The 16,353-nt window shown below is 41.4% G+C and overlaps 1 protein-coding gene across 10 annotated transcripts in view; it reads right to left on the bottom strand.

Annotated features, from left to right (window-relative positions):
- The window catches only part of DACH2 (dachshund family transcription factor 2), a 326,026-nt gene that overhangs the window by 93,238 nt on the left and 216,435 nt on the right, over positions 1 to 16,353 (bottom strand). For all 10 annotated transcript variants that reach the window (XM_081897386.1, XM_081897378.1, XM_081897380.1 and 7 more), the window contains one exon: positions 15,989 to 16,120. In XM_081897386.1, coding sequence (XP_081753512.1) covers positions 15,989 to 16,120 — 132 coding nt within the window. The remainder of the gene's footprint in view (positions 1 to 15,988; positions 16,121 to 16,353) is intronic.

Here is a 16,353-nt window from a genome sequence, read left to right as displayed (position 1 = left end):
TGAGACAACATCCTCCAAAGCTCAGCCAGCACAGTCCACCAGAAGCTGCCCAGGGTCCACAGCTACTTGGAAGAGTTTATTGATAGTTTCTACTGCCTCTGTGAGACCCAAGTTGTAACAGAAGAAAATACTCACTGGAGAGACTCATTAGGGCCCTATTCTAGTGTCTTTCTGGCACCAAGCAAAGCCTTTTAGTTTTTTCCCCCTCCATGTTTTAAAAACTTTGGCTGATCTGTTTTATTTGGATGATCTATTTATAGAGCGGATGGTTTTAGCTTATTTTAAAGTATTGGTGATATTACAGTATTTATGATATTTTTAGTAAGCTGTCCTGATCGTGCATTTAAAATGTGAAGTATACATTTTTCAAAAAAAGCCATGAAGTTGAGGCTACAATTGATAACCACGTGTAATCTGCTCCAAGTTTTTTAAAGGAAGAGTAGACAATATCTATCTATCTATATCTATCTATCTATCATCTATCTATCTATCTATATCTATCTATCATCTATCATCATCTATCATCTACCTAATATAAATAAAATGTATGCCTGCAGCTGTCTTAGGGACCAAAAGATACACACAAAATAATTTCATGGAAAACAAGTTGCTGAAACAGTATACACCCTTGAAGGTGACTTGAAAATAAGTACCCTCCTATTTATAATTCCAAAGCACAGACAGATTTAAGTAACTGATGGCCCAAGGTAATGGACGTGGACTTTCAAGTGGTCTTTAGAGCGCCTTGGTATTGTGCTGAGAACAAAAATGATCTAAAAAGGTTCTTCTCTCTTGCACCGACAGTGTCAAGGTTAATGAGCTAAAACTAGTTAAATTGATATTACCAAATTAATGACTTTTTTATAGTACACTGCATGGATTTTAGCAGAAAGCTTAATGTGGAATAGTTAGTCTTAATTGAATTAGAAGGTATCACACGCATACAATTAAGCTCACTGTAGACTATGGTATTTTAAGGTAATTGCATCCAATTCTAGAGCTATCTGGGCTATCCATTTGCACAATGGATGCTCTATAACTGCCACACAGTTGCCACGATCTTTTCTGAATGCAAGAGGCCCAACAGGTACACAACCAGCAAATGCCTTAACCATTGATTTCAACAAAGTGACATGATCCAGCCTCACATTCCTCTGAGCAACAGATACATGTGCATGTCTGAATCCATACAGATCTCCCAATTGTCTGTAGCAACTCTCTGCTTTGGGCAAAAAAAAAAAAAAGCATTCTAATTTAATTGAGATGCAACATGAAGTCATGACTTAGGACACACTCTCCTCTAGCCATTTTTTCAGAAATCCGACAGAATCAAACAGTGGCTTAAACAAACCAGAGTTCAAACTACCCAGAGTTCCCCAAGTTCTGATGCAATGAATAACTCTGGTTGGTTTTGTTTTACAGTTATAATAATTACTAACATTTATTACTCACTTTTTTGCCATGGCAAGTCAAAGTGGCTTACAATATTTTAAGCATAAAACAAACATAAACATACATTAAAACCAGTGTTTAAAATAATAATCTGAAAGACCATTCTGTCTTTTAAAAACTAGATTAAAACATCCTACCCATGCAAAAGGGCCACAGATACCGTACTTTTCCATCTATAAGATGCCCCCATGTATAAGACTCCCCCCTATTTTGAGGGACTTAAATTTAATAAAATGGGGCAGGGGGGAGATGGCTGAGTTGTTGAGCTTCTGGGGGGGGGGTCACAGAGTTGTACAGCATTTCTTTAACCAGCATATATTAAACCAAGTAGGCAAATTGCATGTGGTGCGTCTCATGTCAAAAACGTAAAATGTGTATGCTTTCAATTAGAAAAAATCCATTCAAATGAAAAGTGTCATAAAATTAGAAGAGAAAATATGTTAGGCCTGACACTTCTGTTCTTGAGACACATTTGTGTTTCCTGGAAGCAACATGGCAGCACAACTGCAATGTTAATTAATGCTGATTTGGCAAATTGCTATGGTGTAGATTGGGCCAGGTTTTTAATAGTGCCAGATTAATGGGACTCACACCAGCAACCATCACTACCTGGTATGAAAACTACGTGCCAAAATGCAGCTGGCCAGCTATTACCTTGCCTTCTCAATGCATATCATAAAATGGTGACACAGATGTATACACACAGGATGTCTTCTATTTATTTATTTATTTATTTAATCATTCATTCATTCATTTATGTATTTAACTGGTGCATCTTTTGTTTTACCAAGTTTGTTCGGCTATTACACAGAAGTATTGGAGAATAACATCAAGCAGAGGTAGTCAGTGTGGTGTCCTGAAAATGCTGCTGGACTTCAGCGCCTAACACCCAGACCTTTGGGCATGCTGGCTAGGGTTGATGGCAGTGCATTGTGTTAGCTACCCTTGGTGCATGCTGTTGTTGTTCAGTTAAGGGTGGGGAAACTTTTTAGCTCCATGTGGTTGGGGGGGGGAATCACCCACCTGCCATTTGTGCCATACGTTCAACAGGTGGGCTGTCCTGCCAACTTGTAGAAATCTCTTAAGCAATGTTCCCAATCATCTAATAGTAAGCTGGCTGGTGGCTGGTGCTTGGGAACTGAAGCAGAAGGCCCATTGCTAGCCCTATGCTCAGCACATTGACAAGTGCCAATCACTTTATCACTCTTCCTGATAGAGGGAGGGAGATGGCTTTCTCTGGCTACATGTGGCTATTCCCTACTGGGAACAAGTTTGTGCAGGCAAGAATTTAATCCCTTTCCATCAGTTGTCGAGAGGGGGTGAAGGCCCTGCTAAAATGAAGGGTGGGGGGGGCTTTCCTGTTCTCAGGGGTTCGCATGCAAACTTCTTCTGAATCAAGAAAGGGGGTTGCATGGAATTCTACAGAACTGAGCAAGATTTAATTCCCAGCCAACAAGTAGCAGTCAAATCCTGCTGCCTTGGCTGCTCACACTGGTTCTATGCTGGGAACAGACATGCACAGCCAATGTAGGGTTTAACCCCATCCTTTCACACATCAGCAGGCATGGACCAAACATGTCACCTGGTAGGTGATAGGATGGGGTGACTTCTTCAGCTTTCCTCTTAAGTGCAGCGATAGCAATAGTCATCTGCCTTAGAAGTTTGTTGTTAATGACTGTCATTCTGAAAAAGTAGTACAAATGAGCCAAAGTCCCGTGCAAAGTAAAAAAAAATGTGCTGCAGATGACTAGGGATAGTTAGTGGGGGTGTCTTTTTTCAGTCTGCAGGCCCTAGATCCCCTCCACACCTAGCTGGTTATTTGTCAAGGTCCTTTAATGGTCTCTTGCCCAGGGCCTTCCAAAAGCCTGGAACCAGCTGGGTCTATACATATACATAAAGAAGCAATCAATGAGACAATTAATGTTCATGTTGTCAGGAAACATCGCTGCCTTCTACATAAATTAGTATTTTTTTTATTGTTGCATGTGGGTTTGATAAAATCAGCTCTGATTAAAATTGGCATTTATGTGGCTCCTGCTGTTGGCAGCTGTATAGCTGGCAGAAACGTCTTGCGCTCAGCATGGGAGTTGCAAATCCAAAGAGAGAATGCTCGTTCCGGTTTCAGTTTTGCGCGTGCGGTTGATCGGACGGGATAAACTGTTTAACATTTTTTGGGTTCTGGGGAGTGTTTTATTCAGATTTCATTCCTTTTCCCTGCTTCTGATTATGAAGCTAAATATCTGGACTGTCTCCTTTACTGCTCAGATAGAATGACAGTATCACACATACACATTCATACAGAGTAATTTCTTAAGTTTTAGCAAAGAGCTTCCACATCAGTAGATGTTTGGAAACACTAATCATTGTCATGTGCACCTTCCCAATGTAATAATTAGGAAATGGCCAGAACCTTCTTACTGCTTAGTTATGAAGCATAAGAAACCTGAGCTACTTGTTCAGGAGGCTGAAAAAATTAAACCAACAAATAAATAGGAACAACACAATTTCTCAGCTGTCCCCTGTGAAACTCATTTCTAGCAAAAAATGGAATTCAGTCCAATGATACATCCCCACCCCCAAACAGAGGGAGACAGAATGAACAGAGGTCATGGAAAATGGTGCTCCCCTTGGGGAAATCTTGTAATCCAGCCTTTATACATCTACTCCAAACCACTCTCACATAGAATTCTGGTTCGCCAGAAGCGGCTTAGTCATGCTGGCCATATGACCCCGGAAAAACTGTCTGTGAACAAACGCCAGCTCCCTCGGCCAGTAAAGCGAGATGAGCGCAGCAACCCCAGAGTCATCCACAACTGGACTTAACGCTCAGGGGTCCCTTTACCTTTTCCTGTATTCAAGTACCTGAATTCAAGTGCATGAGCAGCTTAACTCTTGGAACCTTGAAAGAGCTTTGTACCTTTCAGGGAGAGCATCAGTCAAACAATTGCCAAGGGGTAACTCTTAAGGGCATCAGTGCTTTGTCGCCATGCAAAAAAATATTGTTCTTGCTATTTGTTTATTCCATTCTATCAATGTGTGTGGCACTTCACAGAAAATGAAAGGAGCCTGTAATCTAAAACGCAACATAGGTAAGGAAAGGGACAGAGCTATAGGGAGGGGTAAACAGGGAAAGGGTGGGCGACTTCTTCAGCTGGATAGCTCAGTCAATAGGCTCAGGGTTGTGGGTTTGAGCCCCACGTTGGGTAAAAATTCCTGCATTGCAGGGGGTTGGATGAGATGACCCACATGGTCCTTTCTAACGCTACAATTTTATTATCTGAAAACTTTTGTTCAGAGATCACGTTACAGTATGACATGAGAAGTAGGGATTCACAAGGGCTTCACAGTAAACCTGGTGTGGGAAGCCCTTTTCAGCCCAAAGGTGCACATTCTAGGCAAACTTCTACAGGCCACATGCCAGAGATGTGAGCGAGTTCAGATGCAAAAGAGGACACAGCAATTAATGTCAATTGTACCTGTGTTGAGTACACTCGTTTCTACTAACACCCCTCTCTATCCTCTATCCAGGGAAGCAAGAGGTTTTATCAGAGTTTCTGGAACATGTTTGGGCCAGGTGAAAACACCTAGGGTTTGAAGCAGGACCAAGGAAGGGTGTAGCCTGTTCCAAGGGCCATATCAAGGGTTCCAGGGGCCAGATAGAGAGAGGCCTGGAGGGTCACATCTGGCGTTTGCAATGAATGTAGGTTTTGAAGAGAGCAGCAGTCTAAGTGTGACCGAAATAGAACTCACACTTTTTGCAAGCGTTGCCTCACTAACCTTCCCACCACATGAGCTCCTAAAATACTCAGGTCTGAATGAAAAACAAAAACAAAATGGTTTACTACGTAAACCCATAAATAATTTGATGAGGAATAAAGCCGGATCAGACACACTCCTGCCTTTTTCTTTATTAAAAAAATCAATCTCTTATGTTTTCTATGTTTTCTCGGACACATTTCCTGTCAATAGCTTGAAAGATGATATAGATTTAGGAGGAGAGTGGTCTCAGTGTAGCATCTCTCATATTATTATTCCAGTATCATCTGTTACAAAGTAAGACCAATTCCCACATCTAATTACAAACAGGATTTCAGAGTCATTAAACAAAATACATTTCCATTAGTGCTGCTGTAAGAAGATAGCAGAATGGGGAGGGGGGGTGAAGATTAGTGAATGCTGAATGTCTTTTCTCTTTTTTATGCTTTGAAGTGTTAGACCTCTGCACTCAAATACTATAAATTTGTTAAGGAAACGAAAAAATGTGACAGATATAGGCACTCTCTTCATTTGGAAGAGGCTTTTTTGTTGTTGTTTTTAAAAAAGTTCTGTCCCACTTGAATCTCATCACTATGCCATCTTATGAAACACTAAGATTTAATAATTTAACATTTTGTTGTTAATTTTTAGAGTTTCCAGCAAATTCCAACTTGAACAAAAATACAGGAAAAAGGGAAGCTGCCTTATTATACTGAATCAATTGATCCACCGAGCTGTGTATTGTCTGCACTGACTAGAAGTGGCTGCCCTGGATTCCAGAAGGGATCTTTCCTAGTCCCACCTGAAGATCCTGGGACTGAACCTGGGACCTTCTGCTTGCAAAGTAGATGCTCCTCCATTGAGCTATGGACCTCAGAGCGGGAGACCCAGGTTCACATGCCTCCTCTGAGTAGTGTCCTAGCTGACACTGTGGATCCACAGGATTTAAAGTCCTCTGACATGCACCCAGGAAGAAGGATGAACTAATTTATTTCCCTCCCACCAGAATAAATGGGAGGGAAATTGCTCTTCATTTTTAATGGAATAGGAAGGGGGAAAGGGAGGAGAAATGTACACCCCCTGACTCTCATCCAAGCATGAGCTTTGCAGGCTATGGGGGGGAAAGTGGCTTACCTCCCATTGGTTCTTCCTCCCCTAATTTTGGATTGTCCTGTTAGATATTTTTTTTTTAAAAAAAGGTACCAGAACTCAACATCAAGTTCTTACAGTGAGTGCCACACTTTTAAAATTTGGGTGTGGGTGGGTGCCGGTACTGTGTAACCTTGAGTACTCTCCCCCCCCCCAAAGCACTGGATATTCATATTTGTGGGGGTGGGTGGGTATTTAAAATCTGTATTAAAATGTGAATTTCCAAGCTTTTAAAAAAGTAATACAAATTAATATAGAAGCAGGATTGAATGACCATATGCATAAGCGACCCAGATTGGTTTCTGACTGATTCATCAAGCCATACCCTCATCTCCTTAAGTCGCAATCAAGATTTAACAATAAAAGAATTTTCTAATAAGGGAAGGAATTTCAAGTGAAGTAAAAAAATAAGGTTGTTAAGATTAGTCATGGGTGAACTCACTATTGTTTGGGTCATTATTTCTGAGATTTCTTTGTGAGCCCAAGGGGAAAAGCTTATTATATGCATCTTGAGAGTTTTCTCCTGACTCATCCTGTTGCTGTATTGACCAATAATGCAATCAAATGTATGTTCACTGTCTTACAGCTGCTACCTGGGGATTGTATTTTGGATTCGTCTGCCCTGTGCCCACGTCAAAACAGCAACTATGGTGGAAGGTTGCTTTGAAATAAGATCGTAAGAAGAACCTGCTGGATCAGGCAGTGGCATATCTGATCCAGCATCCTGTGCTCAAAGTAGTCAACTAGATGCCCTAATGGGAAGCCTACAAACACAACAGCACTCTCCCCTCCTGTGGTTTCCAGCAATTAGTATTCAGAAGGTACACTACCACCTCTGACAGTGCTGGCAGAACTCAGCCATCATGGTATATACAGTAAATGAAGTGGTATAAAGGTAAAGATAAAGGGACCCCTGACCATTAGGTCCAGTCGTGACCGACTCTGGGGTTGTGGTGCTCATCTCGTTTTATTGGAGAAGGGAGCCGGCATACAGCTTCCGGGTCATGTGGCCAGCATGACTAAGCCACTTCTGGCGAACCAGAGCAGCGCATGGAAACACCGTTTACCTTCCTACCGGAGCGGTACCTATTTATCTACTTGCACTTTGACGTGCTTTCGAACTGCTAGGTTGTCAGAAGCAGGGACCGAGCAACGGGAGCTCACCCCGTTGTGGGGATTCGAACCGCCAACCTTCTAATCAGCAAGTCCTAGGCTCTGTGGTTTAACCCACAGCGCCACCCGCGTCCCTAATGAAGTGGTATATAATTGCCTTAAATAAATAATAACTAACTTTTATTTAAAATGGTGCTAACAGCTGATGACAAGTTTGCAATGATATGTTCTTGATACTGACTCACATGGTTAACTTTAACAGTGCCATTTGGGTCAAATATTTAAAAGTGGACATGCAGTCTGCTTTCCCAAATATTCCTCTAGTACATTTGACTATCACACATGCCTTAAGGAATGACTGAACTGGTTCCAAATTGGCCTGGATGGATTTTTGCCACCTTACTCTTTGCTTAAGTTCGGCTTTAAGAATAGCAGCAGGCAATTTTTAATTTGATAACCAGGAATATGAACTGACATATGCAAATGAGCTGCGGCAAGCAAGCTTCTTCTCCCGGAAGAACTGGGCCATACATTTACTCACAATTCATTCTGGAGACATTTGTTAGTAGTGTCGTGTGTTACAGGTAGGTGTTGGCAAACCCACTTAAATAACACAGATGGAAGTCTGAAGAGGAAATGAATCCTGATAACACTTCACTAAGGAAACCTCAACAAAAACAGTGTATAATTTGAGGAGAAAGGAACAGAGAGGTTTTGTCTTTCTTACTTCAGGCCTTGTATGTAACAAGGAGACATTCAATCAAACCTTGCAAAAGAAAACCCTCTCGGGTAAACTCAGCCAATCAGAGCACGTGCTATCTCAGTAAGCATCCTGCTAATCTGGCAGATTGCTAAACTACACCTTTTGTGCAATGGGGGCATATGAGGCACAGTATTTCCCATCTATCAGAGGGGTTCTCCCAAATATTTCTGTGGGAGGGGGTATGATGGAAGCAGAGCAGCTTAAACAACAAAAGAAACATTTAACACCTATCTTCTAGTTTATTGTTATGAAAAAGAGCAAGAGTTCTAATCATTTGGCAGCAGAGAGTTTATTTTATTAGTGATTTCATTTATTTATTATTTTGCAAATTTATAAACCACTTCATATCAGTGTACAACAATATATTAACAAGAATCGTCTTATGGAATCATAATATTTGGCGGGGGAGGGGATCAAATATCATCTAGTTTAACTCCCTGCCAATGAGACATGACCCCAAAGTAGTGACCACCATGCGGACTTGGAGGCCACAGTAACAACAGCTAAAGAGCTAGGCTAGGTGATCAGGCGACCACTAAACCTGAAACTGCAGGCAGGAGCCTGATGGACCACATCCCATACATTAGGCCTTGTAGAACCAGAGTCAGGACCATCATTGGTGCCTTCCCATGGGTCTGAAAAACTGAGTGTCTCCAGCCCCACCGCACCAGTCCAGCAGTGCAGGTGGGAGGCCATGGGGGGGCAGAAGAAGTGCCTGCCAACAGGCCATGGGTCAGTCCTTTGAGAGACTCCAGAACTAAGTCCAGAAGTTTCAGTTAGTGGAGAACGCATCTGCCTGACTGTTGACAGGTTTTAGGCGAACAGATCATATAACACCTACTCTGTTCTAATTACACTTGCTGCCAGTACACTTTAAACCCCAATGCAAAGTGCTGGTTTTGACCTATAAAGCTCTTTACAGCTCAGGATCCCAGTACCTTCTGGAACACCTCACCCAATATGAACCTACCCAGACCTTTAGGTTTTCTTCTGAGGCCTTTCACCAAGGCCCTGCTGTGATGAAAGGTGGTCATTTTTGGTTGTAGAAATGCTTTCTCCAGCAAGATAGATAGGAAGGTGTGTGGGCACAAATGCACACACACCTGTCTATCAATAAATGGCAGGTGTTTTGTCTGATTTTTTTTAAAAAATGGTATAATGTACTTCTGTTTATGTTTTGAAATGTGCTGTAAGTTGCTTCGAGATTTTTGGCTAACAAGCAATTAACAAGCAGTAGTAGTACAGTACTCAACAAGGAGTTGAGTGTAGGAGAGTTGGACTAGGAGCTGTCCTTGGTGCTGCAACAGCCTGCCTGCCTTGCTCCTGTCAAAATTAGGAGGGGATAAAGGGAGCTCAACTGATTTGCTATGACAACAAAATTGATGCACACTGAAGAGTTGCCAGGATCCCAGGTCCATAGTAGGCTGTACTACTTGGCCCCCTTATATGCCTAGCACACCAAGCAGTCATCCCTTTAATACCCCACATTGTCCCAGATCCAGGATCACCCCGCATGGCCGGCAGCCAGGGAAATTCACTGGGGCCCTGTGTCAGGAGAGCACCCCACAAGAGGGAAATTTACTAGGGGAATCTGAGACGTGGAGCCAGCCCCATTCTTCATGCTTAAAGGTAAAGGTAAAGGGACCCCTGACCATTAGGTCCAGTTGTGGTCAACTCTGGGGTTGCGGCTGATCTCACTTTATTGGCCAAGGGAGCCAGCGTACAGCTTCTGGGTCATGTGGCCAGCATGACTAAGCCGCTTCTGGTGAACCAGAGCAGTGCACAGAAACACTGTTTACCTTCCCGCCAGAACGGTACCTATTTATCTACTTGCACTTTGATGTGCTTTCGAACTGCTAGGTTGGCAGGAGCAGGGACCGAAGAACAGGAGCTCACTCTGTTGCAGGGATTTGAACCACTGACCTTCTTATCAGCAAGTCCTAGGCTCTGTGGTTTAACCCACAGCACCACCCACATTCCTTCATGCTTAGATGTGCAGAATTCCTGTCAAAGTGGCTTTTGAAATAGGGACAAGTCTTCTTTTGCTACCAACACCTAAACCTTTGTGGCTGGGGTGTGTGTGTCAAAACAGGGCAGGGAGAGGTGATCAATGTCCATAACACCTTGCCCAGAGTATACTTTTTGGGATAAGTTCTCTTGCAAAATATAACATAAAGATTAAAAACAAAAACAAAAATCAAGGTGCTTTTATTTGGCCATTAGATATATGTGGGTAGATAAAGATATATAATAGGGAGAATTAAACATTGGCACCACTGGAATATAAAACTGTCCATATATTACCAATGTGTTTAAATAAGCAAAACATGGTTACATTATGCCTATTTTACTGATGTGGGTGGCGGCAGGGGGAACTACTTTAGGAAATCAGCAAAGGCATTAAAAAAAGATTCTTTAAAAAAACAAAACAAAACGCACACACCGTGTTCTTAGATCTTGTCATCTTTATACTTACAACAAAATAGCATCTTAGGCAGCCTGCTTTTTTGAATAAAACACCTACCACTTTCGACTTGAGATTTTTTAAAATGGGGATTTTTAAAAGGGAGGGGGGAGGGAATGCTGACCGTGTAATAGCTAGGTACTTGTGGTGGGTGTAGAACATGAAAGGTTACAATATGGATCCATGCCTATGCTTTTTCTTTTCAACTCCGAGCCCCTTCCCTCCTGCTTCTGCTAACTCGGCAATCATACTGCTGACAGATTTCGAGGTTTTCTAAATAATGTATGGGATTTTCTTTTAACGTGTCAGTGCAGAAGTATCAATTCTGCCCCTGTGTCATTTCTGATGCTGATTTTTCTTGACAGCATTCCATTAAACCAATGAGTTTCTCCCCTCCTGATGCTCCTTTAAATATTCCTCTGAGTGATGTATTTGTGGTTTTTTAAACAGATCGTGAAGGATGTTTGCATTTAGGAGGGGCGGGTGGAACTGCATGGCAGGTACATGGGGGAAAACTCATGTTACACACACAAAACAGAGATTTATTTTATTTTTATTATTATTATTATTTACCCTATAAAAGAGGTTTCCCCCTGGTTCTTGAACTGCCAGAAGCTGCTTCCTTGGTTGCCCTGCTCCTTACTACTGTAATATATCAGTTTGCCTCGGAAATCAAGCAATGATGTGAAAGCATACAGGGACATGATTTATAATGATCTTAAGAAAGTGTTTAAGAACACGTTCCATAAGAAACCAGAAGCCTTCTTGTTAGGTATTTTAGGAGAAGAGATTCCTAAGAAAGACCATACTATATTCTTATACGCAGCAACAGCAGTAAGGATTCTTTTAGCTCAGAAGTGGAAACAACAGGAAACTCCGACAGAAGAATGGCAGAGTAAGATGATTGAATATACAGAGCTGGCAAGACTGTCCAGGAAAATCCAAGATCCAGCAAGACTAACAGTTTCAAAAAGACTGGAGTAAATTTGTTATTTATTTGAAAGAACATTGTAAACACTTAACAACGCTAACAGGACTTGCTTAAGGGTTTGTCAGTTAAAATTAGAAACTTATTTACAATGATAAGGAATTTTAAAGTAAAAGGAAAGGTAGATGAGGGGAATGAGAAATACAGATGAAATGATAATTGGAAGCTAGAAAGTCAGTTGGGAGGGATGGGGGGAAGTCGTTGACTCGAGAGAGTCAGAATATAGGCAATGTAAAGGTATGGAAAATCACACAATGTTTTTTTAAAACAAAAATTCCAATAAAGAAGAAGAAGAAGAAGAAGAAGAAGAAGAAGAAGAAGAAGAAGAAGAAGAAGAAGAAGAAGAAGAAGAAGAGGAGGAGGAGGAGGAGGAGGAAGAGGAGGAGGAGGAGGAAGAGGAAGAAGAAATAATCAAGCAATGATAATGAATATTTGCCACAAGAAGTATTTAATGCTCTTTGGTGCTGTTGCTCAGGAATGCTACAGACACATATGTATTGGAAAACTTCTATTAAAATGCCTCCACCCCACTTTACTTTAAGTCAACTTTATTCCTTGCTTAATGGCTGGAATGGGCAGCTTCAATCTCTGGAGTTATATGTTGATGCTTCTTTGATTACAGCGCAATGGCATAAAGAGTCCTTCAAAGTACAACAACAAAAACTTGCAGGCAACAATCAGTTTGTTCGCTTTTTATCTCCCTTTCATCCACTCATTCACATATTTAGCACATCAGCAAAGAACCAAAAATAATGGTCACATATCAGCAGTGGCATAACTGTCACCCCTACTAGTACTTCTAATTTCTGTGTTTTATTTATTCTGACAATTTATATAAGCACTTAATTATGGGTAGTCTCTAAGTGGTTGCAAGTTGTGCCATGACACAAAGAAGATAAAAGTAATCGAAAACTGTAAAAACAGAATTCAAACAAAATGCTTGCTAAACGAAATTTTAAAAAAAGGTTTTAGTGGAACATTAGACCTGCCTGACCTCAGCTGGAAGGGAGTTCCATAAAACTGGGGCCCATTTGTACTATACTTTTCAAAGCTGTATCATGCCATGTTATACAACCATGGTTCCTCCCCCCAAAGAATCTTGGGAATTTCAGGGTGCTGACAGTTGTTAGGAGACCTGTAATCCCCTCACAGAACTGCAATTCCCAGAGAGGTTTAACAATTACCGTATTTTTCGCTCTATAAGGCGCACCAGGCCATAAGACGCACCTAGTTTTTGGAGGAGGAAAACTAGGAAAAAAATATTCTGAATCCCAGAAGCCATAACAGCAAGAGGGATCGCTGTGCAACGAAAGCAGCGATCCCTTTTGCTGTTCTGGCTTCTGGGATAGCTGCGCAGCCTGCATTTGCTCCATAAGACGCACACACATTTCCCCTTACTTTTTAGGAGGGAAAAAGTGAGTCTTATAGAGCAAAAAATACGGTAATTCTTCTTCCCAGGCAACTCTGGGAATTGGAGCTCAATGAGGGGACTACAAGTCTCCTGACAAACTCCTCCTTATTCTCAGTTTTGCCCATGCAAAACTCTGCTAGGAGTGGGGGTGGGTAGGGACAAAACTAGAGTTATTTGCCTCTGCTTGTCATTAGCTCTAACAGCACCTGCTGTTTGTCTCCCTGCTCTCCACCCTACCACCCACTGGTGAGCAGAAGGGCAAAACTACATGTTCCCTTGTAGAAGGGCACACTACATGTTCAACATCCTTCTCTCAGAAACTCCAGGTGTACTTTGGATTTTAATCTTAACAAAAGCACAATAATATATACTCAAAAAAGAAAGACACTGGCAAATACCATTTTATTCAAGCCCAATTGCCAAACATTTTCCTTGCTCCACTTAAACCATCACAAAAGGCAACGAGGCAATCATCCAGAATGAAAAGGGTTTTAAAGGCATATCTTTTCTATCTCTCTGGTGGAAATCACTATGTAGCAATGAATGAAAGGACACACGGGGACACACACACACTTTCCACATATATTTTTTTCAAGTAAAGAGGTGACTTCAAACTCTTTGTTCCCTCTGTGTGTGTGTGTGTGTGTGTGTGTGTGTGTGTGTGTGTGTATCTATTAAAAATCCAAAAGAATAACAAACTCTACCACTGTAAACCAATATTTCTGATTTGACAGCTATAGTTATAACCACTCAGGCGTCTATTTCCCACAAACTCTCAACAGCCATAACCTTTAGTGATTAATTATAAAGTTCCAGGAGCAATAGTACACAGACTAATTTCCTAAAACAATAAAAAGACAGAATTTCTCATTTGGAGCTAAATGAAACACGAACAGGTTGTTATTCATGCTGAAATCGAGATGCAGAGTCATGTTGCAGCCATTACAGAAGCTATTAAACACAACCTCGAATCAAAGAAACTGTAGGTCTGTCTCCTTAAAATAAAATGTTTTCTTCACTGACATGGCTCCTGGTTCAGTGGCTATGTTGCCGCCTGCCTTTGTTAAGAAGTCACTTTCAAAAGTCAATCTCCTTTTATTTTTGTTTTACACCATTTTATTTTAGCAGTCATTTAGCCCGTATGAGTCTATACACACACAAAAACCGCCCCAAACATTTGTTAAAAGCTTGAGTGTAGACATAGAATTATAATGGGCATACCATAGTTTCAGTATCTAGAGCAATGTTTGTCAAGCTTGGGCCACCAGTTATTGTTGAGCTCTAACTCCCATCAACCCCGGCCACTGGCTGGGAGATGATGGGAGTTGTAGTCAACAATAGCTAAGGAATTGAAGGTTGGGAAATGCTGATCTAGATGGCCTTGGGTGGTACAGAGAGCACCAAAATGAACATACACAAGAGATAATTGTTGGTTTACACTTTATGACTGGGGAGAAGGGCATAGCTTAATGGCAAAACACCTGCTTTACACAGAGAAGGTCCCATATTTAATTCCTAGCATCTTCTCATACAGGGGTAGCTTGTCTGGGATCCTGCAAGACAGCTGGCAGTCAGAGTAGACAGCATTGGGCTAGAAGGACCAACCGTCTGGTCTGATATATCGAAGCATTTTGTATTCATATGATTTCCATAAGGAAGTTGGCAAAATCACCCACCCTCTTTGCATATTTCTGTTCCACCCTGCTGTAATAACTCACTGCATGGATCAAGATCAATACATTGCCCATGTTCACACATCATGATAAGACTACTGCTTTTCTCTTCCTGCACCATGAGTGGGAGAAATGAATCAGGAAGCTGAACAAACTAGGAAGCCACAATTCAGTTTGGGGTTTTTGGGTGATGCCTGTAACAGTTTTACTACGTAGTGAACTGCCTTGTACAGGCTGTTCTTACAAATGAAGCTAAGTAAACAGTACTGTGAGCTGGGGAATCAATGATATGAGCCTCTTCAAAGTCAAGAGGGGTTGCTAACCTTTTTTGGGCCTTTGGAGAAATTGAAAAGTGGAGAAACTTTTTTGGACCTCAGGCAAAAATAGCTTCTCTTGGCTACAACAGAAGGCTTATTTCAAGTCTAATTTCAGGAAATGAGACCCTGCAGGCATATTGTGCCATTGTGGATTGTCAATCCATATACCAGAAAATCTCTGGCAAGCCAATATTCAGCCAGAGCTATGATATTAATGCATATAATGCAGCAACCTTGTGGTATGAATATGATCAGTGTCTGGACTGGGAGACCACTCAATAGTTTCATAACAAGACTGAGAGATTTAAAAAATGGAATAATAAATCATATCTCAAGCCTCAGCTCCATATTTGCAACCTGGTGAAAATAATCGAGGCCTATCTTAGAAGATCCCATAAGGACATTATGCTGATATACATTAAGTGCTCTCAAAACTTGAAATGTGCTGGATCCATGTTAATTATGATGATTAACACGTAAACACACAATCATTCTCCCCAAGGCTAAGCATTAAGATTGGCATTTGCCAAAAGCGAAAGGTGTGATCAACATCTCCCCCAAAGCTCATTTGTGCAACAATGACTTCTCCTGTTGCCAAAAAAGAAAAGAAAAAAATCCTCCATTGTGTGTGGACTTTTCCTGTCAATTATGGATGACTTCCAAAACATTCTAATTTTTGGAATGCGGTATGAGTCATCCCTCAGAAAGACAAAGGTGGAGAAGCGAGTTACCACCATCAACTCCATAATCTGGCAGCTTTTCCATGTGTGACTCTCGTAAAGTGGCTATTCGAGTTGCAGGCAACCCAAAATAGCAACTGCTTGACAATGGAAGAATTTCTCCTTCCCAGGAGTGAACAGTTAAGAGGTAAACTCAAAGAAACAGATTTCAGATTTGCTTACCTGCATTGGAATTCAGCTCCTCATTCTCAGATTCTGTCCCATTCTGACTCCCACTTCCATGAAGGCTATTCATGGCCATCAGCTTCATCTTCTGCAATTTCATCGCCTCTGCCATGGCAGCTGCTGTTAGACCTAGCCACAGAAATAGAGAGAAAAATTATTTAAACAAAATGACCAAACAGTCTTTTCTGTCATTTCAACTTGCCTAAGAACATAAGATCCCTGCTGGTTCAGACCAAAGGGCCATCTAATTCAGAATCCTGTTCTCACAGTGGCCAATCAGATGCCTCTGAGATGCCTACAAACAGGATATGAACACAATAACACTCTCCCCACTTGTGATGTTTGGCTTATTCCCTCCAACA

Source organism: Podarcis melisellensis (assembly GCF_964234715.1).
Source record: "Podarcis melisellensis genome assembly, chromosome: Z".
NCBI classification, from domain to species: domain Eukaryota; kingdom Metazoa; phylum Chordata; class Lepidosauria; order Squamata; family Lacertidae; genus Podarcis; species Podarcis melisellensis.
This window is presented reverse-complemented; position numbering and strand designations above follow the sequence as displayed.